Below are 23,672 nucleotides of genomic sequence, written 5' to 3'. Positions count from 1 at the left end.
ATCCATCAGTGCTTCTGCTTGTCTTTTTCGACCCTCTTCTTTTGGACCGTGTTATCAAATCTGTAGCACCCTAGTCAGTCGAGCTCATATTGAATCATGAACAGAGGCAGCAAACTGACCTGTTGTACGCACCGACGCCTTCAATGAAGGTCGTGGCTATCCACAACCACCAGACTCGGCTCCTGATATTGACATTGTGCTTCCTCAGTCGTCCACGTGCCATGTTCCACGTTTCGGCTCCATGTATAGCAAGCATTCCGTACCAGATGAGCGGCTGTATCGTCCAACAGAATCGAGCGAATGATTGAGGTACCACGGCAGAGATGAAGCTTCCCGGTTCGAAGTTTGCTCTGGTCCTGAATGCCACAAGCGTCGTCGACACTATCCCAAACAGCACAAGATACCATCCAGTTGGTGCGATGAACTCTTTGATGGTGATGTCGCTTCGACCAAGCGCCTCGAGGCATTCTTTGTCCATCTGAACCAGACGCTCTCGTGCTTCTCGGAAAGAGCTCATAGGAGGGTCAAGGGGGGTCCTATAATTCATACCGGCACACTCGAAAGCAATGTACTCGAGCGACACATCGGAGATTTTGCCGTTGTAAGCCTGGTATCCTGGCAGGTGATGATAATTTTCAAGATATCGAATGACCTTTGAATTGACCATCAGCGTCCTGCATAGACACTTCTCCTAAATGTAGTTGTACTAACCGAGTCATGATGGTCTGCATTCATATGCGTTATGATACGAGCCTTTGCTGCGGCATCTTTAGATGCTTGGTCACTCATGTTGTGTTTGTAACTGAGAATCACACTTGGAAAGAAATGATGATATCAACACATGGCGGAGAGATTCCGAGATAAGATAACGAGGCTAGGTCGGGCTGGGACTCTGTGTGTTTCCCGATGGTCAAAAATCGTGACCACTGGCGTGGCTTCTTGCGTGGTTCGTTCTCCATTGAGATTACGAACGTGTCCAGGATTTCAGTAAGGCCTACTGAGTTTTCAAAGTAATTTGGCAGCGCATACTTGTCTCTTCCGGGTATTGAAGAGCTACGTTCGAGCTCCTGCCCGTGATCGGACGTGAAGCCACGGGCAAGACAGGTACTACACACGGTCGAGACTGCCATCTACACGTAGAGCTTGTACAAATCTTCCGCAAGACCCATGCAAAGAACAGCACAAGAAATACGTCAAGAGAAGTAAATGTGCCAGGAAATGCTGGCTGTATGGTACGTATGCCTTTGTCCAAGGTAAACCATGTGCTTGTAGAAGAACTTGAAGCACGGCGACGTAAACATGAGACACGGTTCTCAACTTTTTTTCATTCGATCTCGATGACCACAACGAGCAGTCTCGATCTTCGCTCATTCCAATGCCAAAACCTCAGGCGCCTCATCTCCAGCTGGGAGAAACAGATTCATCATCAATGTCACTCCTCCTCGCTCCAACGAAGCGAGCTCGGAAAGTCGACGTGCCGTCAGCTAATGCACAGACGCAGTTCGATCGTGACGCCTCAACACCTGTGGCTGGCCCTGACATCTCCCGCACTTTGCAACTTCTCGCGAACTTCATGCATTGGCTCACGCGCGATCAGCACGCCTGCATGCTGAAGTGCCCACTTCGGTCCTCGAGAAGTGTGGCTGGTGAGCTCATGTTACGTCAAAGGACCGCCCTTTGACATATTCATGCCCGGGTTTTCGAAACCTGTTCGGTGGAGGTGTCCAAGGGTGCTCTGCCAGTTTTCTAAGTATTAGCCGGGTCTGTTTCCAATTCTCTCATCTTTCCTTCTCTTCGCAAACATCTTCAATTCCCCACATTATACCTCCTACATCTACTATCATATTCACAATTCTCTACCATGTCGGATAAGCAAGCCTCTGCTGGAGCCGAGGGCGGTGCCAGTGCCCCCGAAAGAAAGAAGCCTCAGAAGCTGGGCCAGAAGAAGCCTCAACAACAGCCCACTCCTGATCAGTCCGAAGGAGACGGCGGTGCTGAGGCTGAGGCTGGAGGAAACGCAGAAGTCGAAGCCGATGCCAGCGCCAATGCGGACGGCGAAGAAGACGCCGAACCGGAACCTCAACAACAAAAGTCACGTCAAGCATCCCAATCTCGTCGACGCCAAAGTCGTGGTCGCGGCCGCCGCGGACAGGAAAGTGACACAGAATCAGTCGCTAGAAGTGATGCCTCTGCAAACGGTGGACGCCGTCAACGTCAGCGTCAGAAGAAGCAAGGAGGCGGTGGTGGTGGCCCCTTGGACGACATCACTGAGAACGTTCCTGGTGGAGAGTTAGTTGGCGGAGCTGGTGACATGGTTCAGAACACCGCAGGAAACGCCGTCAACCAAGTCGGAGACACAGCTGGCAAAGCACTTGGTGGTCTGACTGGAGGCGGTCAAAAGCAAGGTGGTGGTGAAGAAGAGGAAGACGGCGGTAAGGGTGAGCAGCTCCGTTTGAGATTGGAGCTCAACCTGGACATCGAGATTCAACTCAAGGCCAAGATTCACGGTGACTTGACTCTTGGACTGCTGTACGTATACCCGAGACTTCTCTCGTTTGACAAAACTGACATGCCACTAGGAACTAAAATCATTGCTGCTGCTGCACATACGCTCAATTTGCGTACGACCAATGTTGACGACACTTATAATGGGATATCATGGAGTTTTGGCACTTGTTGGATTACCATATGTTCACTATTCTTTCCTTTTTCCACATCATGTAAAGTACGTTTAGATCGAAGACGAAGAGACGACTTTTACCCATCCAAAACATCTTCTCTGTGACATGCGAGCTTTCCAGACGGATAGCACTCAACAATGACATGGTAGAGTCTTGCTGCTCCTTGCTAGTTGCTACTACACACACATCCTTCATTGCAGCCCAACCTCGTATGATCATTGATCACCTCAGTCTGCTCCAGGTATCCTCGTATCGATCAAAGCTCGGGACATGACACAAGACTCGCTTGTATCCTCTGACAACCTGACGTCGATATGTCAGCAGGAAATGAGGCGCAGCGGCTCGATCGCGAATAGCGAGCCTTGCGCAATTTCCTTCTCTCAAATTGAAAGACGTGGCCGTGCCTTGATTTTTTCTCCACACATGAAGGAGCCACTTTTTGACGTTGACCAAGCCACAAGTTTCGGCAAAGATTGCGGTTTCAGCTTTCAACCCCACTACACACCCCTGCTCGAACATCCGAATCGAGACGCTTTGCAGCCAAACGCGTGGTCTGCAAGGAGAACCGTCCGAGTTGCGTGCAGGGCTGCTTTCGCTATGACGTGTGGCTGGTGCGCAACAGTGCGGATCCCTCAGGAAATCAGGTTTGTGTGGCACATTGTATGTGATCATGGCGCAGGCGCAGGCGCAGGCCCCGAACCCTCGCTAGGTATCTGCTGCCGTAGACGGGAAGGTAAGTCTGGTTCTCGAGATCGGAGAGAGAAAGAGTGCTGAAGCAGGCCTGGCATGAGCGTAAGTCGGTTTTCCCTGTCGCCATTGCATTTCTCACGGACGTCACTGCCCTTTCTTTCTTGCTTGTACTTGCTGCTTGCAACTGTCTTTGCTGCTCTGACCACTAGCCAACTGTGATTTCCTTGCTCGAGTCCATACAACCACATTTCCATTTTCCTGTCCATTTGCAAAATACGAAAATACTGCAACCATGCCCACCGACGAGGAAATTGTTCAAGCTCGCCAGGACTGGGAACCGGAGTACCCCTCTGGAGACGACAAGCGATTCCCTGGTAGCCAGGCAGAGCAAGCACAAAACCAGAGAACCGTAGTACAACAAAAGAAGCACAATGAATATTACAACTCGGAGAAGCGTCAAACAGGTAAGACGACATGGCAGTTTCAACCACCGACATCCCACACAGAGACTAAACAACCCCAGGTCTGCAAACCGAGCGCTCCAGATCCTCATCCCGTCGCGCCCGAAGAAAGCGAGTAAAGAACGACCAAAGAGACGGCAAATACATGCACACAAACTCGCTCGAAGCCCTGGAGGAAGCAGATGCCAATGGCGAACTCCACGAGATGCAACCATTTGAGCGCATTGGTCCCGACTCGACATCCATGGATGGACCCGTGACCAAAGCTCGCGCAGACAGAGGAGAGATCCCTATGCGAGGCAGCAACCCAGACCAACCTTACTACAAGAAGCCGCCACCTGCGGTACAGTCAGAGCTCGATGAAACTGATGGTTTGAAGCTGAAGTTGGATGCCAATCTCGATGTCGAGATTGAACTCAAGGCCAGTATTCGTGGTGACTTGACCCTATCATTGTTGTAAGTACCCCTCGAACTGGTGGTCAACCAAATGACTTCTACACCCTTTGCTGTCCCCGCATCGGAATGAAGAGTCTAAGTATCGCTCGCAGAGAATAACGTCATATAGTGCATGATTGGACTGGCTCGCTCGAATCACATCCTTCCTCCCCCAGCCGAGAAGTCGCATCTTTTTGGCATGAACATGTAATATCTCCGACATGTGTACGAAACTGAACCATCATGATGGGAATAGCGGCGTTTGTGTTTATTGGGAGCGCTTTCTTTCTCTCCTTCCTATCTCGATACTCGTACTTGTTTTCTCTGGCTAGATACGCCCTGGCAATCAATTCTTCAATACAGCCAGCTATTCGAAGTGCTGGTTTATTTCACGTAGTAATTTGTACTGGTAAGAGCTTCATTACAGCAATAGACTGTTTCTGGTATCGACAAGGTCTGTTTCCTCTTCAGTCATATCTCCTCATCATTTCTGCTTTTTTGCACGCTTTCTGCTAGGACTCTTCCCATTTGCGTTTTCTGCCTTTCTCTTTTGACTCGTCTTGGTGCGAGCCTTGGAGGAGTTTTCTCTTGCAGCAATCTTCCAGCCTGCCCAACCTGGTCTTGCAAATAGCTGTTGTGGCCTTTCAATGAATGCAATGCGACCTGCACCGGTCGCTTCATGCACTGGTATGGGCTGCGCGCTTTGTATGATCTCTCGAATGCCACCGTCGTCATCCAGCTCTTTCGCGTTCTTGTGTTCCGCTCGACTCATCGTTCTCGCTCGTTCAAATACTTTCTCTTCAATTGTTCCCTTGAGAATCAGCGTTTCCGCATGGACCTCTCGAGTTTGACCAATACGATGGGCTCGTTTGAGAGCTTGTGCTTCCACTTGAGGTCTGTTGACTGGATTGATAAAGAACACTCTCGAAGCCGAGGGAAAGTTCAATCCAAAAGCAGCTTGGCCAATGTCCATCAACAAGACGCGATGCTCGGGTCTCTGATTGAATCGAACAATGTAATCAGACTTGACGGCAGGCGTGAGGGATTTTGCATAGATCAGGTAGTCCACATGCAGGACCTCAAGAGCTTGAGCAATATAGTAGGCTGTGTTGTCATTGTCGTAGAAGACGAGGATCTTTTCATCGCGGTAAAACTCTTCAATACGAGAGAGAAGATAGCTAAGTTTGGCACTTGTTGTGCCGACGATGCTAGTCTTACTAAGTGCTGAATTGGCGGGCAATTGTGCATCCCTGAGGTGGCTCTGTGTTTCAGGGGGCCCAACAGGACTCTTGCGTTTGTGAGATTCGGGCTTGGTTTGTGGTGAGGCTGGTGTCCGCTTGCTTCCTGTCTGATTGAGCGCAAGCGAAGACGAAGGTATACCTGCCTTGACAAGCACAGGTGTTTTTTCGTCGGACTGCGCCTGGAGAAAGGACAGAGCCTTGATGCCGGTGCCAGCAAGACCCTCTGCTGGGTCAAGAAGTTCGGCTTGACGATTGACATGATCTTGAGCTTGGATCAGCTGTGTGGCGCCACACAGCACTTGCGCAGTGGATGAGTCTGTTTATCGGACGTCAGCAACAATCTAGAAGGCTCTCTCTGCCTTCAAGTTGTCAGCACATACCTGCTCTATCGAAGGACCAGAATGCTGCAGATTCGGCAGGCCAGTCTTCCACAAACAGACCGACCTCATGACTTTGTGTAAGCTTCTTCCACCCCTCAGAACTAATCATGACTCTAGCTTGGTCAATACAGCGTCTGAGTAAGCTCTCATCTTCTTTCGAGCATAACTTGGTCGGCTTCTTGATATAGCCTTCACTTTGCTCTATAGCAGCCTCCATATCGGAGGCACTGAAACCAGTCCAATAGAAGGCACTGGCGCGCAAATTGTTTAATAGTTGAGTCCGCTCTTTGACGCTGTTTTTATGAAAGATGTAGTCAACATCCGTCCTTTCACTGGTGACAGCATTGGCAGTTAGCACGAACACGAACGCATTGACTGTTAGCTTGTCGTAGAAGGACGGCTCTAGCCGGACGATCTCGTGCGTTAAAGGAGGGAGCTCGATATCGCGCTCGACATCTCCAGACTGTGTTCGAATAACAATCGATTCAAGCGTTTGTCGTAGACATCTTGAAAAGCCAGAGAAGGTTCGACTACGCGGCCGTAACATCTCGTGTCGGAAGAAGTAGTTTGCCCAGTCGGATCCTCTCTCATCTTCGGCAGAACACCACGGTCTGATGCGAAGGAAATTTGACGCCATTGAGCCAATGCTGCGGACTGCTCCATCTTTCTCGTCCTTCACGCTGTATGCTTTTCTCTGTCTAAGCAGAGTCTCGCGTCGAAGAGATTCTGCATTTGATCCGGAGCCCGAGCCCGAGCCGGAGCCAGATTGTGATTCCGCGTCATCAGAGTTAGAAGGAGCTGGGGTACCAGAATGTGAAACAGGTCCAACCAGATCCAATTCTACACCAATGAGATCTTTTGCTGGTGTACCGCTGACGATCCATCGATGAGATGCTTCGACAAGTTTACTCGCTACAGTCGCGATTCTCGTATTCTCTGTAGCCATGCCATGGCCTTCATCGATGATGATTCGCAGGAAGTGAAGGGATTTGAGTGGTGATACATAGATATCCTATCAGCAAATGTCAGCTGGTGCTGCGACAAAGGACGCTCTCAGACTTACGTCAGGTCGTATACAGACACAATCTCGGGTTCGTGTAGCTCCGATGTAGGGGCAAGTACATGATGGTGGATATCTTGACATACGTCGACCGTTTTGATCTGCTCCGTCCCTGTCCTCATATTCAAATCGAGGTCGACTGAACAGGACGAGGTCGAAGGATGCCAGTATCTCTGGCGGAGGAAGATTGACACGAGTATCGTCCATGACTAGAGTTTTGAGAACTCCTGATGTGTGCTTCTCCAGCTCCGACTTCCATTGAGATAGCAAATTCCTTGGAACGACAACAAGGGTTGTTGCCGCTAGTGTTACCTTCTTTGGGGCTGGTACAGTAGTCTTACGGTTCCAGCGAATAGGCTCGATGGGGATCTCGTAAGAGGGTGCGTTCTGTCGCATCAAATCGATACAGTGTCCCATGTGTTCGCCAGTGAGCTCTTCATGCCTCTCGAAGAAAGACGGCCATGGAGCAGAATGTCGGTTGACGGCTGAGATAGCCATATCCAGAAGACTCACAACTTTTGGTCGAACAATTACTCGGTCATACTGAGCTGGCGTACGAGGAAGATAGCCACGAGTCGCAAGAATCAGTGTGAGACAGATCAAAGTCTTGCCTAGCCCCATGGTCTCTGCGAGTATGCCCCCTTTACAGGACTCATAGAAGCGAGGACTTCGCAAGAATGAGACATCCCAAGGCTCGTAATAATAAGTTGAACCATCGAGGGCGATACGCTTCTCAAGGCGAGGGTCGAGTTCGAGTTTGTCTTCGCATTCTCTTTGCAGCATTTGAGCCGCAGATCGTCGTTGGTAGGGATATAGAACTGTCTTGAGGCCAGGCAATTGATACTCAGGGTCCAGAAGATCAAGCATACTCTCGCGATGGAAGTGACTTGTGATTGCCTCCGGTGTTGGATTCGGAGACGGAATGTTGTTGAACAGATAATACAGCGATCCTTCTTCTCCAGTTGCGTACATCTCGAAGGACTTTTGTACGGCTGGTTGGCCATTCCATGCGCTCGGAGAAACATCGAGATTTCGAATCAGCGAAAACAAATGGGTGTCCAGTCCACGGTCTTGCTGGAGGAAGCGATGGCCGACATCACTGGGCAATACATAAATTCGTAGTACAGATTTCCAAGGGATGCTCGCAAAGGCTCGGATGCGCCGGCGAGCAAGAAGCTTCTCAACATCAAGCGCGTTCTGGTCGGAGAGGCCTGAGTCGGTCAGAGTGGCGAGGTGATTGACTTGAACTTCCTCCCAAGCTGGTTCTGCGCCAGAGGCTCCATTCAGAACCAGTGACCCTATAGGAACATAATTCCTCAGATCATTCAGAAAGTGAGCGGCTTCTGGTGACACAGGCGCAGGTAATCTTGGAGTGGCTTTTGGAGTGGTGTGAAGTGGGATGATAGGGTCCGGATCATCATTGCTTCCGTCGCTCATCAGATCGATGACAACGGACCCACGATGGATCGCCATCTCCACGACGCTGATCCTGCCTGCCTGACCGAAAGTTGCATCCAAAGCGATGTTGTAGCTCGTGAGTGTTAAAGCGCATGCAAAATAGTAAACGAAGAAGGAAAGTCGGCCCGAGAGTTTCAGTCAAGTCGCTTTTTGACGCTAGAATGGAAGGAGATAAACTCGGAGAACAACCTGCTATGAAGACGAGAATATTCTGAGAATAGTTGTTGTTGTTGTTGACAGGTTCGAGTTGATACTGTGAAGAATCGGATATCCAACGCGATGGCTTCCCGTCTGGGAAGGAGCAAGCCTTGAACCAGAAAGTCAAACGCAACTGCGATGGCAGCTCACAACACTTTTACTTCCTATTCTTTTCCAGCCATTTCTGGAGACAGAAGTGAAGTATACAGAACACGTGCAGATGGTTGTTGTTCCGCAAGACGTCAAAACAGCCACGAGAAAGACGAGTCGATGATCTCTTAATGAGCTGTTGCTAGGAGCACCCTGGCAGTACCTATTCGGAAGCAGAATTGAGGTTGCAGGTCCCAGCCACAAACGATCAAGCTTTCTTGCACGTTGGCCAAGCCCTTGTACCGCCAAAGGGTTCTACTCGAGTAGTCAACTTTCATCTCTTGCATAAGTCGGTTCAACACTATGTATCTGTATGATACCTGGTATTCTCTGTGGACCAGCATTCTGGTGATGTCGCTTCTCACGCCAGAGGGCTTGAGGAGAAAGAGAAAGCCGTTAGCGGCTAGGATACGGCGTCCGGCTAATACGGACAAGAGAGTGACGCGTCAGATAATAATCGCTTTGATCACGGTAGATATAGCGGCCTGGCAGGTGAGCTGCATTTGGGACACATTGACTCGCAATGGCTTGCTATCTTGCGTCCACCCGTATGGTCCTTTCCTTATTGGTTTGTTTGGGAGGCATTGGTAGTGCTGCTGCTGCTAAAACAGAATCGATTTGATTGCTCTCAAAACGAGACACGAATTCGCGACCAACCACTTATCTCACTCTTCGGCAGACATAAACAGAGCCGCCCCAGCCAACCATTCCAGCGAGAACCACAGACACAAACGACAGCATGAAGCTCTTCGCTCGTCTCAACGTAATTGTGCTGCTCGCAATCTCGGCTCTGCTACTTGTGGCATGGAATCTGCGCTCATATCATCCGATCACGCGAGCAAAAAAAGTCTGGAGTCGCCAGACGACTGAAATCGTAGTGTTTGGAGACTCGTGGAGCACCAACCGCCTCGAACTGCCTACCGTGCAAGCACCAGCGCCACCCAACAAGAAGCTATGGGTCGACACTCTTTGCGCAGAGGTGTGTTGTGTTCGACGCCCATCATCTTGTCTCATTCTGACCCAGACAGGTTGTTTGCGACCGCATCTACGACCTTGCCCAATCACTGCCATCCCATCCGTCCCACCGCCGCGGCCCCGTGGTCGACAACGACATCTACACCAATCTTACCAGGTCGATGAACTTCACTGCTGGCCATGAGAACATTGGAGATTTTAGCCACCAAGTTGACGAATACCTCGCCCAAGACGATGCTAGATGGCAAGATTATGGAGAACAAAGGGGCACAAAGACGACAATCATCTTCACCGTCTTCTTCGGTATCTGGGAGCTTTGGGACTTTGTAGACCTACCAGAAGGGGCTGTATTACCTGCTGTGGTCGATTGCATTGCTTCCATGTTTGCCCAGCTAGACCGCCTCGTCCAAGCCAAGTCGGTCTCGTCGCTTCGTCCAACCGTCATCATACCCACCGTACCGGATCCCAGCTTCTTCCCTCGCTGGATCAGCCAGCGTACATCTGCCAACGGCACAGACAAGTACGGTCAGCTCCAGCGGCACGCCGTTATATTGACCGATCTCTGGAACAACGTGCTGCAAAAGCAGGTTGCCAACTGGAACAAAGCTGATGTTGTCATGCCCGACTTTGATGCTTGGATGCTCGAGAAGATGCGTGAACCCGAGATCGACGAGACCGACCTCACACCAGTCGCCAGTATCATGAAGGACGCTAAATTTACCGAGTTGACCCAACCCTGTGTCAGTTACACCGCTCCATCCAGTGGATATGGAATCGAAACCCAGCCATTTACGATATGCGATGATCCGTCGCACTTCTTGTTCTGGTATGTCAAAGCTTGAGCTGACTTCTTTGTTTGAACCCACAATCTGATGCGTCTTTTCAGGGATGACACGCGTTTGAGCGGCGCCGCACATGAGCTATTTGGCAAACACGTCGCTCAAATTCTTCGTAACCACACTCTCGTCAACTAGATCTTGCACGTCCAAGATTCAGAGATCTTTACAAACCATCATCTCTTCAAAAGCGAAGTGGTTGGTTTAAATAGCCAGGCAAAGTGCTAGAAGCTTTGTCAATATTCTGGACAGTACACAGGTGGGTGATTGCCTTCAATAATCGGTTTGTTCGCATTGTACATGTGGTGCGTTCCTAGGCCAATCTCCTTGCGTTTGGTCGGAATGTCTCACCTTGGCCCGACTTTCCCGCATGCGGAAATCTGCCCACCACTAGAACAAAGAAGTGCCAGCCCGGGTTGTCTGTCGCAACCTCGCCGTCAGGCCGGTCCTGTCCAGGACAATCGGATATGAAGGGCGCTCGTTCGTCATGATACAAAGAAATGACAGGACCGATCGCCGGCTATGGCGACAAGAAAGATCAGACGTGGACGTTGTTGAATAATGACCGCGATCCCCCGTCTTTGGACCTTTGTTCGCGTATTGACACGAGGACGTCAAAGACGGCATTTTGACAACAAAAGAGTGCATTCCTGGCCATCCCCTTCCAATGTCTGTCATACGAGTACCCCTATCCGACTCTAGGTTTTCGACATTGTCGCCGAATACTACATCATCGGCTGCTGAGCCTTCCCATGCCCAACCTCAGATCGTCTTCACCAGGCAGTTGTGGGAGAGAACGATGCCATCTGCAGAACACGACGACTTGAGCACAAGTTCCCAAGGTATCGCAAGCAACGGAAGCGTCAATCCGCGCAGAGTGTCGACCAACATATCCATCGCGCCGCAAGTCCAGCACTCACCCAAGTCTCGGTTGTCAGACACGCCACTGACGCCTGAAGAATCACCGCCTTTTTGTGAGCATCGAAAGAGGAGTGCCGACGTTCTTGGCCAGGACGAACTTCAAGACGTGAGCCCTTCGCACACCAGGGACGGTAGCACTGAGTCAGTGGTCAACTTTTGTCTGTGCCAACCTGAGCCCAAGGTTCCCAGACCTAGGAACGGTCAGTACACGTCACACTTACCTGTTATTCAGCTTGCGCATGCTAACATGTTATAGCATTTATACTTTATCGCCAAAACCGCCAGGCTGCCGTTGTCGCTCAAAACCCAGGTCTTGCTAATCCAGATATCTCAAAGATTATCGGGGAGCAGTGGAGAAACGAGCCCGAAGCGGAGAAGAACCGGTGGAAGGCATACGCAGAGGTTAGTCATATCGATGTACCATGTAAAGGTTCTTAGCTCAGCAAACGATAGGAAGAGAAACTGCAACACCAACAGAGATATCCTTCTTACCGGTACCAGCCCAAGCGCTCTGGGCGCCGCGGCAGTGTCTCATCTGAATCAGGCTTCCCACAAACAGACCACCGCAAGTGCCAGAAGTGCGGAGGTCGTACCATCATCCATCCAACTCCAAGCACGCCCTCTTCGGCACGAGAGCGGTCTGACAGACCTCGCAGTCTTGAAACTAGTCCTTCATCAGCTTATCCTCACCCACCACGTCTGAACGCATTCCAACTTCCTCCCCCAACTCCATCATCGACCACAACACCTTCTACTCGATACCTGCCTATGCTGAACAACCTCTCTCTTTCATCTCCACACCCTCGCAACATGAACAACGGTCGCCCTTCTCAACCATTCATGGTTCAGCGTGGCGAAGATGAACACTCATCCATCCTGTCGCCCGATTTGAAGCGACGCAGATTCGAATCTCCACAGGGAACATATGTCATGTCGACACGGACCATGCCTCCACGACAGAATGCAGGCCCTGGTACACCTTTCCCCTTTGGACCGCAAGGACAGCCGCAGCAGATGGGCCCTCCTCATCAATTCCAACCTCCACCTGGAGCGCAACATGTCCGCAGAGAGAGTCTACCCCGACCAACCGAGCTTCTTCGAGGACCGATGCCACCCAACATGATGGGCCCTCCGCCCCGTCCCGGACCTGGCTATTCACAACACAGAGCTAATCAAGGTCAACGTCCAGGTGGACCGGAGCTAAGTCTGACATTACCTCCTCTACAAGCTGGCACCTTGTCCGGCCCTCCTACAGCTAGCAGAGTAGGTCCTGGACAACCGTCGGGTGGCAACAGAGGTAGCGAATCGAAGGAGCCTGACCGACGCAGCGTGGGAGAGATCATCATGTCCATGTCATTCATGGCCAAGGTGCAGATTCTTGGTCGAGTTGCACCACCCTTCTCTACTACTGAGCACAACAAGTCGCGAGCTACCATTATCGCTATTGAAGGTGACGATGCAGAGGCCGCTCGAGACGTGACAGACTGGCTTGAAGAATTCTTGGGCCGTGAAGGCGACATGGTGGTCAAAGTAGTCGATGGGCCCAAGCTACCGGAAGGCAAGGATGGAAGTGAGGTCGAGTTCCAAGAACTACTACGTACTGTGGCTGATTGGCATGACAATGGCAAGAAGATTGAGCAGCTGGCGCGTGGTGACAAGGAGCGCAAGGACAGCGACAGCAGTTCACAGTCAGGGTCGATAGCTGACGGCGAGGCTATGGAAGTCGACTCATCTCTCAGCAGCAGCAGGGTGGTGATACTTCTGCGCACGTACACGGTGACAGCGTCCAACGTGTTTGCATCACGAGTGGCTATCAAAGATGCGTACAAGGCAGCGGATCACTGGCAGTGGACAGCAACGTTGTGGCGCGGAATCGTCGGACCAGACATGACGGTTTATGTCAAGGAGGCTGACAGAGCAGAGGATGCAGGAAAAGGTGGAGTGGAGATCAAGGAGGAGAACCGGATCATGGCGGTCCGACGTTTCAAAGGCAGCGAAGAGAACGGTGGAGTAGAGGGAATTGAAGCAGGCACGTTGCGACGTCTTGGGTTTGAGGTGGGTGAATGGGTCAGGAGCGGAGGGGCGACAAAGAAGGAGTAGGAAACATTAGATGGAATTACAACTACCTCAGGTATTCTCTATACAATATTGAATGGCATGCTGGAAATGTTGCTATGCGATTGCTCGTATCGAGTGAGTGTTTACTGCATGTGATGATGACGGCAAGTGCAAACAAAGGAAACGCTTTGGTGTGGGGAAGCGTGGGTAGGGCTGTCCATGTCAACAAACGACCAGCAACCAAGAACCTTCCACTCGTTCACAAGCCAAAACCGGACAAAGCGCAATCACAGCTGTGAAACAAGTCAAGTCGCGTGTGACTGATAAGATCGGGTGAGGATGCATCGCCAACGTCTTCATTCCTCGTTAGCGGCTGACGGAATGAGCTGTGGCAGACAGCAGCTGAACAAGGGATAAGACTCCTTCCAACCACACACACACAGCATGGCCACCTTCATGCAGACAATGTTGGTGCAATCCTCCCCTGCCCGCCCACACTTTCCCACACAGGCCCGACCGCTGCCTGCTCTGCACTCGCATGTGCTGGCCGCCAGCGAGTCGTGGTCGCAACTGTCGCTGTGCTTTCCAGACAGCCCTCGCAGCACCCATACCGACACCACCTCATCATCGTCACCAGCCCAGAACCGCTTCCGCAATGTCTTGGGAAAACTCTCCAATTCAGATGCTAACATGTTTGCGACGTGCAGCAACGCCAGTCGTGGCACGCGGTCCTCGTTCAGACCCGCCCGCACTGCTAAGGGCACAAACAGTTGGCAGCTTAAGCAGTTCGCCGAGGCCACTCTGGGAAGCGGCAGCTTGAGGAAAGTTGTTCGCTTGCCCGAGGGTGAAGACAAGGACGAATGGCTCGCCGTCAATGTCGTCGACTTTTACAACCAGATCAACCTGCTTTACGGCGCAATCACCGAGTTCTGCAGCCCACACTCATGTCCTGAGATGAAGGCCACCGATGAGTACGACCATGTTTTTGCACCTCTCTCTGTCTCCTGGTCCGATCATTGACTTTCTATGCCTTCCAGATTCGAGTACCTCTGGCACCACCCTCCCGAGTTCCCTCGTCCCGTCCGTCTTCCCGCTCCCAGCTACATCTCCAACCTCCTTTCGTGGACCTCGAATCTCCTCTCCGACGCAAACGTCTTTCCCACCCACCCGGGAGTGCCTTTCCCTCCTACCTTCCAATCCACCATCAAGCAAATCTTCAAGCGCCTCTATCGCATCTACGCCCACATCTACTGCCATCACTACGGCGTCATCAGAGGCCTCGGCCTAGAGGCTCATCTCAACACGGGCTTCAAGCACTACGTCTTGTTTGTGGAAGAGTTTGGTCTGGCCGATGAGGGTGGCAGAAGAGATGCTAAAGCCGAGTGGTACGGTCCACTGGGCGAGTTGGTGGAGAGCATGTTGCGCAGCGACTAGTTCCGCATGCTACATCTTTCTCTCGTACAAGTTTCACTTTTTCTATTGGTTCGGGCAAAGACAATTGGCGTCACGTTAACAGGCTTGGGAGACGGTTATGGTTTTACACGGTATGGGCTTTTTCTGTTATCCCCACTACAGTGTTTCTTTGAATATTCACACGACATGAACGAGGTTGAATGAGCGACCTAGATTCAGAACCTGCTCCAACTTTACATTCTTGATTTTTGCTACTTCACGTTCTGTGAATAAGGTAACCATTGTCGTATATCCTCCAAGATCAGAAGGTTGTTTTTGCATATCATTACTCAGCCGTCACTACCATCTAGTTGCTTGACTCCTCGAAAGGAGTCTCATACGGAGGCTCAGCCTGAGGAGTCAAGCGAGCTAGGTGACGTCTTTGACCGTCCTGCCAATCGAGAATGGCGGCTGGGAGGGATAAGGTCAGCATCTGCCTGAAGAAACCAACAAGCAAAATGTAACTTACTGTGAGCAGTGACACGGTTGTCCCAAACAATGACAGTTCCAGGAGCCCACTTGACTCTAGCTTGGATATCCTGCGAATACGCGATGTGGTCGTACAGGAATTTGAGCAAGTAGTCCGACTCTTCCTTCTTGAATCCCACAATACGTCTCACGAACTGCTGGTTCACGAACAAAGCTTTCTCACCGGTGGCTGGGTGCGTTCTGACCACTGGATGAGTGTTGGCAACTGGATCACGTCGCACGATGCTGCCACGAGAAAGAGCATTTTGCGCTTGCTCGTGGGCAGAGTGAACAGCCTTGAGTCCATGCAAACGCTTCTGGAACTCTGGAGACAGTCTACGATAGGCTTCTGCTTGGTTAACAAAGCAAGTATCACCACCTGCAGAGGGGCCGTCCAAGATGTAGAGGAATGTGGTGCCTGGAGGTTGCTTTTCGTAGGTCACATCACTGTGCCAGGTTATGCTATTGGTGCGCTCTTCAAAGTAGTCTTTGGCTGTTGTGTCGGCTGCAGATCTATGGACCAAGTGGACTTTTGGGAAGCCCTTTGGAGCACCGGATGCAGGGTGGATGTGAGAAGGTCCAAAGTATTCGGCAAAGTCTTGAGCTTCTTGGATTGGTAGGTCTGCAAAGTCTTGATCGCGGAAAGCTGATATTCTTGTTATTATCAAGGTGATGAGATGATAATCTTCGACATTGCTTACCGACGACTTTCTTCTGTGCGACGAAGAGGGCCAACTCATCCTTGCCGGCCTTGTCGAGTTTACTCAACTGTATACCCTTGACTTCTGCGCCAATGTTGGCAGTAAGGTCCTCGACTGAGGTGGCTCCCCTGAGCAGGTTCTGGAAAGACGGATCGGCGTCCTTTCCGTGTTCGTAGGCCTCGAAAGGCTCGTTGGGTGGATACTTTCCTCCAATGTCTTTCTCGTTGTCCCACACAGGAAGGTAGTGAGGGTATTTTGCGGGAGGGTGCTTTCCTACACCCTTTAGTTCATTGTCGTAGTTCGTCGTCTTGGGACCTTGGGCAAAGGCCTCCTTGTATCCTTCTTGAAGTTGGTTCTTAGCAAAAACTTGCTCTGCACCCGAGTCTTGGGGGGAGTCAATCAAAGCAGGAGCCATGCTTGTTGGTAGATGCCAATCTTGGTCTTGAATACGAGGTAAGAGCAAAAGAGATGAACTGAAGTCTAAACAGAAGGAGCCACCAAGCCACTTTTGAACTCAAGTTGGAAGACCGGCAATCACCCCGAAATATCGACTCATATACAAACCAAAGTTGCCTCGTGGACACCTACCCGATACAACCCGCTGATCGGCTTACAGACTCAAGGATATTATCCTACAATTGCTCCTCACCATTGCGTGCGATGGCCGAATGTTGTTGCGCCCCACCAAGCGTGTCACGGCAATTGCAGCATTCGTCAGCGAAACAAGACCACAAACAATGTTTGAATCCTTCAAATCAATCACAACATCACAGACCTATAGTAAGTCAGTACATAATCAGCGGAGTATCAGGCTAATGTCGCATTCAGTAGATGTCGCCATCGTCGCAATGTACTCCGCAAAGCACGCCATACCTCAATCACTTCCCGATTAGGAAATTTTGGACGTCTTGCTCCAACAACGTGGCCCAGCACACATACCAGAACCCTTGTTAGACGATAGATGAGGTCTAGTGTTATTCCCTCGTTCTACGATGCCATCGGTGAGAAAGGCGATGCCGCGGAATACTACCCATGCAATGTCTGTTTAGGAGGGGAAGGTATCCACTCACGGTAAACCATGGTGCAGAAACCGCGGTCCACTATCAGGCCTCAACGATACTGGTTACCCACTCATATCATTGATTCCGCCACGATGATGGACGTGTTCTTGTTCGCTTGCGACCAACGTTGAGCCTTTGAAATTTTAGTATATCACGACTGGGGTGTCACTCTTTACAATCTCATCTCGTCCATTTCCCCCAGCATCTCTCCAATCAATCACAACATGAGAGAGATTGAGAAGCTGGAGAGCGACTCGAGCTCCAACAATTCAAACCATGTCTCTGACACCAAAGCTTTCCCTTTGGCTACTGTCGACGAGCCAGTCGTTTTCGACGTAGCAGGCAAGACTCAAGAGTCTGCATTCGATACTGAATCATTTGAGAATTTCTACAAGCCTATTGAAAGCTATGAAGGGTATCACAGGTGGGACCCCAGTTTCCAGTGGGAAGCAAAGGAGGAGAAGAAGCTTGTCAGAAAGGTTAGTACTTCTCATGAACAACAAGGATATTCTCACTGACATGTTTTCGGTATCAGATTGACTTGCGTATTTGCTCATGGGTCTGCTTCATGTTCTTTGCGCTGCAACTGGATAGAGGCAACATCTCACAAGCCCTTTCAGACAACATGCTCACGGATATCGGAGTTTCCACCAATGACTACAATACCGGACAGACCATCTTTTACCTCTGCTTTCTCTTCGCAGAATTGCCCAGTCAGATGATCGGCAAGAAGGTTGGCCCGGACAACTGGGTCCCCATCCAAATGGTCTTGTGGTCTTTGGTTGCTGCTTGTCAAGCATTCATCCATAATCGTTCCGGCTTCTGGGCCTGTCGTGCACTACTGGGACTCATTGAAGGTGGTTTTGTAAGTTTGATCTGACTACGAAAGACCTGTTGACGCCTTCTGACCTTACCAGATCCCTGATAATATCCTTTACCTTTCCTACTGGTATAAGACACGCGAGCTTCCCATCCGCCTGTGCTACTTTTGGTTCTCCTACCAGTTCACTAGTATCGTGTCAGCCTTCCTTGCTTTTGGCTTCCTACACATGCGCGGTATCAACGGCATCGCTGGCTGGCGCTGGCTCTTTGCTCTCGAAGGCTGTCTGACTGGCCTTATCGGAATCGTATCTTGGTTCTACATTCCACCTTCCCCCACCCAGACCGCGTCCAGATTTCGCGGCAAGGACGGCTGGTTCAATGAAAGAGAAGAAAAAATCATGGTCAACAGAGTGTTGAGAGATGACCCTAGCAAAGGAGACATGCATAACAGACAAGCTCTCTCTCCCAGCATGTTCTGGAAGTGCCTCAAGGACTACCACATGTGGCCTATCTACCTGCTCGGGCTAACTTGGATGGTACCTGCATCACCAATGAACAACTATCTCACGCTCAATCTCAAGAGTGCTGGCTTCTCGACATTCCAAACCAATCTACTCTGTATCCCGGCTTATTGCATCTTCATCATCAACTTGCTTTGGCTGTCATATCTCTCCGAAAAGGTCAATGACCGCTTCCTTATCGGCACAATCTCCCAGTGGTTTGTGTTACCTTGCCTCGTAGCTTTGGAGGTTTTGCCAAAGAGCAGAAGTCACTGGGCTACCTGGATTCTCAGTTGTCTGGTTTACGCCCAGCCATACATTCATCCCGTTATCGTTGCAGTCACGTCCAGAAATGGCGGCAGTGTGCGCACTCGAGCTGTAGCTACGGCATTGTACAACATGTTTGTCCAAGCATCAAACATTTATTCGTCGAATATTTATCGTAGTCAGGACAAGTAAGTCTCTCATGACCTTCCCGACTCTCCAGTTCTTTTTGCTGATCAAACTCGTCAGACCCTATTACTTTACCGGCAATAAGATTCTCATCGCCATTGTCTGCTGGAATATCTGTGCATTCATTGGATGCAAGGTCTTTTACGTTACGGTCAACAGGTGAGCACTGAACCGAAAATCGTGCTGTAGAATTTGTTACTGACGAGGACCATCAACAGGCGCCGCGACAAGAAGTGGAATGCAATGACCAAGGAGCAAAAAGAACACTACCTTTCCACTACGACCGACGAGGGTAACAAGCGCCTGGACTTTAGGTTTGCGCACTAAAAAGACCATGACCATTTACAACGCGATGCAAAATTGTGTTGATAATTTGAATAGAACATTTTTCATTCAATCGTGTACAAGCGTCAACTTCTCGTTGGCCTTTCTAAGACGGAGGCTTGTAACCATCAACATCAGTGCTGTTACTCAGCTTCTCGAACTTCTTGACGTTCTCCCTGTACGTATCCAGCTTCTCATTGATGGCAGCATAAGCATCAGTGCCGATAACACATCTCAACGGCGGGTCCTTCATGACAGCCAATTCGTACATGCACCTGGCACCCTTCTTGGGGTCACCAGCCTGCTTGCCATTTCTTTGTCCCATGGAAGACTTGGCATCGAGATGGTCATAAGCCTCGTTCTTGTTGGCACCAAAGTCCATGCTTCTGCCTGCCCAATCGGTGCGGAAACCGCCGGGTTCGATGCAGGTGAGTGAGATGTTCCATTCGGGCTTGAGCTCTTTTGATAGTGCTTCAGTGTAACCTTCTACAGCCCATTTGGAGGCGCAGTAGATGGAGAAGAATGGTACACCGCGTTGGCCTCCGATAGAAGTGACTTGTTGGATTACACCGCCTTGAGGCTTCTGGCCGCGCATCGTCTCAAGAGCTTTGCGGGTCACGTCAATGAGGCCGAAGAAGTTGACTTCCATCTGTGGGGTTTTGTGTCAGTGGTGCGCAGACCAAAGCGAAGAGGTGGCGTTTCTAACCTGCTTGCGAATCTGCTCCTCGCTCAAACTCTCGAACTCGCCAGCGAGACCGTATCCAGCGCTTTAATCCATCAGCATTTCATCGCTCGTTGAGAAATACAATCCGAACAGGACTCACTTATTGACAACGACATCCAGACGCCCAAACTTCTCGATGGCCTTCTTGAATGCAGCTTCAATGGACTCTTTCTTGGTAACGTCCAGATCTACAGCAAGGTAGTTCTCATCTGTTGCACCTTCTGGCTTCTCAAGCTTGGATGAGTTGCGAGCAGTAGCGACTGCATGATCACCTTCCGAGATGATTTTCTTGACGTACTCGGCACCGAAGCCGGTGGATGTTCCTGTGACGAAGAAGACCTTTGGCGACATTTTTGGTTGATTGATTCAATTGAAGATGATAGACAGGACTTGCAAAAGTTATTTGGTTGATATATAGATCTATGTTTGGGTTTTGGTGGACGTCACCGATCGTCATCGCCCCAAAAGCCGTTAAGTCCGACGCGACATTGATGGACGGTTCTCTCGGGACATTCAACCACGTCGTTGCTTTCTTCCTCACACAAATTACAAATTGTGTCGAGGCAAGTGGATCTAACGATGACAGCATACCAATGGCCTCAACATCTTCAAACCTGGTCCATCCATTGGAACACTTCTGCGCCCAACGACTCTTCCCGCTCGATTCCGGTGCCTAGTGCAAGGGTGGTGCTGAAGTGATTGTGACCTTCGAGCAGCACTTCACTCAGACTATCTTGTCCGAATCTTTCTTTGTACTTGTTGACAAAGTCTTGAGAGGGCTTGAGAATCTCGTCCTCAGGGTCCAACGTGGCAGTCACCACCAACAACTTCGTAATTGGAATCTGCGCTCTTGACGCAAGCCCCAGAGCACAATCCTCTTCTAATCTGTCTTTGTAATATGCAGTAAGCACCTCTGAGCGGTCGGCACCGGCTTGCTGGAAGTGTGCTGGTATAGAGACAAGTATGACTCCTTGGACCACTACAGAGCCTGTCTGGACCGTCTTTCTCGAATCGGCGAGCGAGGGCTCGAGCAGCCAGGTTGCAGAGTGTACTGCACCAGCAGAGTTGCCCATGATCCAGACTTTGTGGTTGCCAGTGTTGAAGCGATTTCTGATCCATTCGAGCGCGCCTGCCAAATCTTGACCTCCGGACGGGAAAGCTGCACCTTCGCCTGTGCGTCTATAGTCGGGGATCACTGTGAGAAAACCTCTCGACTATGTTTTGTCAGCCATCCAGTCTCATTGCTTGCTGAATGGCATAACACATACCGCATAATAGTGCCCGATGTTCGCATACACCAGACCTTCAGCTGTTGGCGGAGTAGGCATACGCTTGTCGCCTCGCGAAAGACCACCTCCATAGAGGAATACCAATATGGGCGTGTCATCAGAGACTTGCTTTGGACTGTAGACATCGAGCTTCTGGCGAGAATCTGAGCCGTAGGTAAACTCCTCTCGTGGTGTCGACTCGATGCTGCTTCTGTTCTTCTCATGCAATGTGGCATATGCCTTCATCGTGGGCATCAAGCCCGGCCAAATCTCGCGACCGAATTCAGGTAATTGGTCCATGGTGTAGTGACAGTGGTGTTACGTCTGGGACAAGAAGAGGATGGTGGGGTAAACAAAAGATGCAAGACGAGTGAGGGGTCGAATATCCCGCGTTCTAATGCCGCTGCTACTCCAATGCGGTCGGTACTCTACTTATCCAGGCTCGGTAGACAGCAATGAACAACAAGTAGCCCTAACGGACTTCGGCACACCGAAATCAAACAGCGAAAAATGTCATCTCTGAACTGTGCAAGCGATGCGAGAGGGGAAGGAGGGAGCATTGGTGGTGGAGCAGGGCTGAGTTAGGGCAAAGCCCTCTATCCGGCCGAGCGTGGCCGAGCCCTCGAAATGATCGACGTCCACGCTTACACGATCACCATCACCCTCATTGTCTTTGGAAGATGGGGACGACATCGAATGGGCTTTGCGTTGTAGCGATGCTGTTGCTTGGAGCTTCAAATTTATGCGGAAGATCCGAAGAATATGTACGAGATCCGAGAGAGCGAGCGCGTATGTTTCTGATATAGCAAGAAGTATTCATTCATCGCGGCTTCCCCACAATCCCCACAGAACGCCTCGAGCAGCATGCTCCAAACTCAAATCAAGCCACCATGTTGTCTCTACACCCTTCTCGAACCTTTCGCTTGTGGAGCCCCGGCCAAGGGCAAGATCAAGTGGTTGTGAGATGGCGGGTACGGCAATCACGGATGGGATCATCCCCGAATGGTGAGTGAAACCAGGGCAAGCTCCTTTCGGCAGGTCTGTCTGACGATGAAGATATGACCGGCATACTGTCATATAAAGACCTGAAGCATGCCCTGGTCTTCACAAACTCCACACCCCTTCCCATTATTCTTGCCCTTTTCTTCAAGTCAGTCCAACCAACCGAGCCTCATTTTCGCGAATCAACAACTGTCCTATATTCCGACGACAACACAACCATGCCTATTCCAATCCTCAGCGAACCACCTGGCAAACCCAATTCCAGCTATGTGCTCCCCGTCTTCAATGGCGAGCTCTGGACAATTCCCACCTCAAACTCCGTCATGCGCATGCTCGTCACCGAGAAAGAGTCCAAAGGCGACTTCGCCGTCGTCAGCACCGGCGGCCAACAAGACAATCCAATCGGTTTCCACTACCACCGTGAAGCCCACGATGTGTTTCTCTGTCTGAAGGGAAGCATGAATGTCTGGGCCAACGACTCTGCTCGTACCCTCTTGCCTGGAGATTTTGCCTCTGTGCCTCCCAACGTTGTGCATCAATACCAAATCCTAGGCTCACATACCGAGTTTGCAGGACTCATTGTTCCCGGCGGCTGGGAAGAGTTTTTTAGATTCATCGGTGAGCCATATGCCACTTCACCCATGGGACCTTTATTCCCTACTCGCGACAACAGAAACCCTATGGAAGTACTTGTGCCCAAGCTCATCGCCGCAACTGAGAAATTCGACATGGTGCCTAAGCGCGACCATAAAGGTGCCGAACCTGTTCTCTGCACAGACAAAGACAACAAACTCAGCAATTCGGCAACAGAGCCTTACTTCCTCAAGGCAGATGCTGGACCGCGATATGCCAGTGCTGGTTTGCTTGTGAAACCTCTTTGCCAGAAAGCAGATTCAGATGGCAAGTTCAGCATTGCAAGACTCGAAGGTTCCGCAGCGATAAAGTCGCAGTATCTGGCATACAACACGTTGACTTTCGAGACTTCGCATCACTGCTTCTTGGTCGATATGGGTAGTTTCCGTTTGACTGTTGATGGCCAGAGCTCGGAGATCAGTGCTGGAGAAACCATTTTCGTTCCTGCTGGTCAAGAGTTTACGCTAGAGGTTGCGAGCAGGTATGCCGCCTTGTATGTGTTTACCAATGGTGGAGGCCTGGTGGAGATGTTGGTGGGTATGGGCAAGGAATATGGCAGCCAGATCATTGCGGAAGACTTCCCCACTGACGCTGGCGAGGTTAACGGGCTTCAAGAGACGGTCGGCGTCAGAATTGGCGAGCCTTTGTAATTGAAGAATCTGATCATATAAGCAATAATGAAGTGATATCCTGCTATGTAGAATCTCGATACAGGGTAAG

General features: G+C 50.6%; 12 protein-coding genes across 12 annotated transcripts; 7 read left to right on the top strand and 5 right to left on the bottom strand.

The window, feature by feature from the left end:
• Positions 1-5: 5 nt before the first annotated feature.
• M437DRAFT_46680 (uncharacterized protein) lies at positions 6-789 on the bottom strand (the record flags this gene model as incomplete). Its single annotated transcript, XM_041021308.1, has 3 exons — positions 6-60; positions 120-652; positions 712-789. The coding sequence occupies 3 exons, from the start codon at positions 787-789 to the stop codon at positions 6-8; spliced, it is 666 nt and encodes a 221-aa protein (XP_040880448.1).
• A 1,072-nt stretch (positions 790-1,861) lies between these two features.
• Positions 1,862-2,735, top strand: M437DRAFT_83817 (uncharacterized protein; the record flags this gene model as incomplete). The annotated part of the gene is made up of 2 exons (XM_041027998.1): positions 1,862-2,533; positions 2,580-2,735. 2 exons carry the CDS (start codon positions 1,862-1,864, stop codon positions 2,733-2,735), a joined length of 828 nt encoding a protein of 275 aa, XP_040880447.1.
• A 928-nt stretch (positions 2,736-3,663) lies between these two features.
• Positions 3,664-4,292, top strand: M437DRAFT_47010 (uncharacterized protein; the record flags this gene model as incomplete). The annotated part of the gene is made up of 2 exons (XM_041021361.1): positions 3,664-3,835; positions 3,895-4,292. The coding sequence occupies 2 exons, from the start codon at positions 3,664-3,666 to the stop codon at positions 4,290-4,292; spliced, it is 570 nt and encodes a 189-aa protein (XP_040880446.1).
• A 459-nt stretch (positions 4,293-4,751) lies between these two features.
• On the bottom strand, positions 4,752-8,385 carry M437DRAFT_46852 (uncharacterized protein; the record flags this gene model as incomplete). Its single annotated transcript, XM_041021338.1, has 4 exons — positions 4,752-5,824; positions 5,889-6,614; positions 6,696-6,900; positions 6,952-8,385. The coding sequence occupies 4 exons, from the start codon at positions 8,383-8,385 to the stop codon at positions 4,752-4,754; spliced, it is 3,438 nt and encodes a 1,145-aa protein (XP_040880445.1).
• Positions 8,386-9,493: 1,108 nt separating this feature from the next.
• M437DRAFT_74677 (uncharacterized protein) lies at positions 9,494-10,703 on the top strand (the record flags this gene model as incomplete). Its single annotated transcript, XM_041026282.1, has 3 exons — positions 9,494-9,733; positions 9,783-10,555; positions 10,616-10,703. 3 exons carry the CDS (start codon positions 9,494-9,496, stop codon positions 10,701-10,703), a joined length of 1,101 nt encoding a protein of 366 aa, XP_040880444.1.
• A 529-nt stretch (positions 10,704-11,232) lies between these two features.
• On the top strand, positions 11,233-13,586 carry M437DRAFT_74676 (uncharacterized protein; the record flags this gene model as incomplete). Its single annotated transcript, XM_041026281.1, has 3 exons — positions 11,233-11,686; positions 11,743-11,888; positions 11,940-13,586. 3 exons carry the CDS (start codon positions 11,233-11,235, stop codon positions 13,584-13,586), a joined length of 2,247 nt encoding a protein of 748 aa, XP_040880443.1.
• Positions 13,587-13,988: 402 nt separating this feature from the next.
• On the top strand, positions 13,989-14,978 carry M437DRAFT_46997 (maintenance of ploidy protein mob1; the record flags this gene model as incomplete). The annotated part of the gene is made up of 3 exons (XM_041021356.1): positions 13,989-14,011; positions 14,252-14,515; positions 14,582-14,978. 3 exons carry the CDS (start codon positions 13,989-13,991, stop codon positions 14,976-14,978), a joined length of 684 nt encoding a protein of 227 aa, XP_040880442.1.
• A 325-nt stretch (positions 14,979-15,303) lies between these two features.
• On the bottom strand, positions 15,304-16,580 carry M437DRAFT_74674 (TauD-domain-containing protein; the record flags this gene model as incomplete). Its single annotated transcript, XM_041026280.1, has 3 exons — positions 15,304-15,407; positions 15,466-16,110; positions 16,166-16,580. 3 exons carry the CDS (start codon positions 16,578-16,580, stop codon positions 15,304-15,306), a joined length of 1,164 nt encoding a protein of 387 aa, XP_040880441.1.
• An 870-nt stretch (positions 16,581-17,450) lies between these two features.
• M437DRAFT_47176 (MFS general substrate transporter) lies at positions 17,451-19,328 on the top strand (the record flags this gene model as incomplete). Its single annotated transcript, XM_041021400.1, has 5 exons — positions 17,451-17,705; positions 17,762-18,091; positions 18,144-19,003; positions 19,062-19,160; positions 19,220-19,328. 5 exons carry the CDS (start codon positions 17,451-17,453, stop codon positions 19,326-19,328), a joined length of 1,653 nt encoding a protein of 550 aa, XP_040880440.1.
• A 103-nt stretch (positions 19,329-19,431) lies between these two features.
• Positions 19,432-20,400, bottom strand: M437DRAFT_46568 (NAD(P)-binding protein; the record flags this gene model as incomplete). Its single annotated transcript, XM_041021291.1, has 3 exons — positions 19,432-19,974; positions 20,032-20,092; positions 20,150-20,400. The coding sequence occupies 3 exons, from the start codon at positions 20,398-20,400 to the stop codon at positions 19,432-19,434; spliced, it is 855 nt and encodes a 284-aa protein (XP_040880439.1).
• A 257-nt stretch (positions 20,401-20,657) lies between these two features.
• Positions 20,658-21,617, bottom strand: M437DRAFT_74671 (alpha/beta-hydrolase; the record flags this gene model as incomplete). The annotated part of the gene is made up of 2 exons (XM_041026279.1): positions 20,658-21,263; positions 21,318-21,617. The coding sequence occupies 2 exons, from the start codon at positions 21,615-21,617 to the stop codon at positions 20,658-20,660; spliced, it is 906 nt and encodes a 301-aa protein (XP_040880438.1).
• Positions 21,618-22,537: 920 nt separating this feature from the next.
• On the top strand, positions 22,538-23,602 carry M437DRAFT_46667 (cupin domain-containing protein; the record flags this gene model as incomplete). The annotated part of the gene is made up of 1 exon (XM_041021305.1): positions 22,538-23,602. The coding sequence occupies one exon, from the start codon at positions 22,538-22,540 to the stop codon at positions 23,600-23,602; it is 1,065 nt and encodes a 354-aa protein (XP_040880437.1).
• Positions 23,603-23,672: the final 70 nt, after the last annotated feature.

This window comes from Aureobasidium melanogenum (assembly GCF_000721775.1).
Source record: "Aureobasidium melanogenum CBS 110374 unplaced genomic scaffold scaffold_8, whole genome shotgun sequence".
Lineage (NCBI taxonomy): Eukaryota > Fungi > Ascomycota > Dothideomycetes > Dothideales > Saccotheciaceae > Aureobasidium > Aureobasidium melanogenum.
This window is presented reverse-complemented; position numbering and strand designations above follow the sequence as displayed.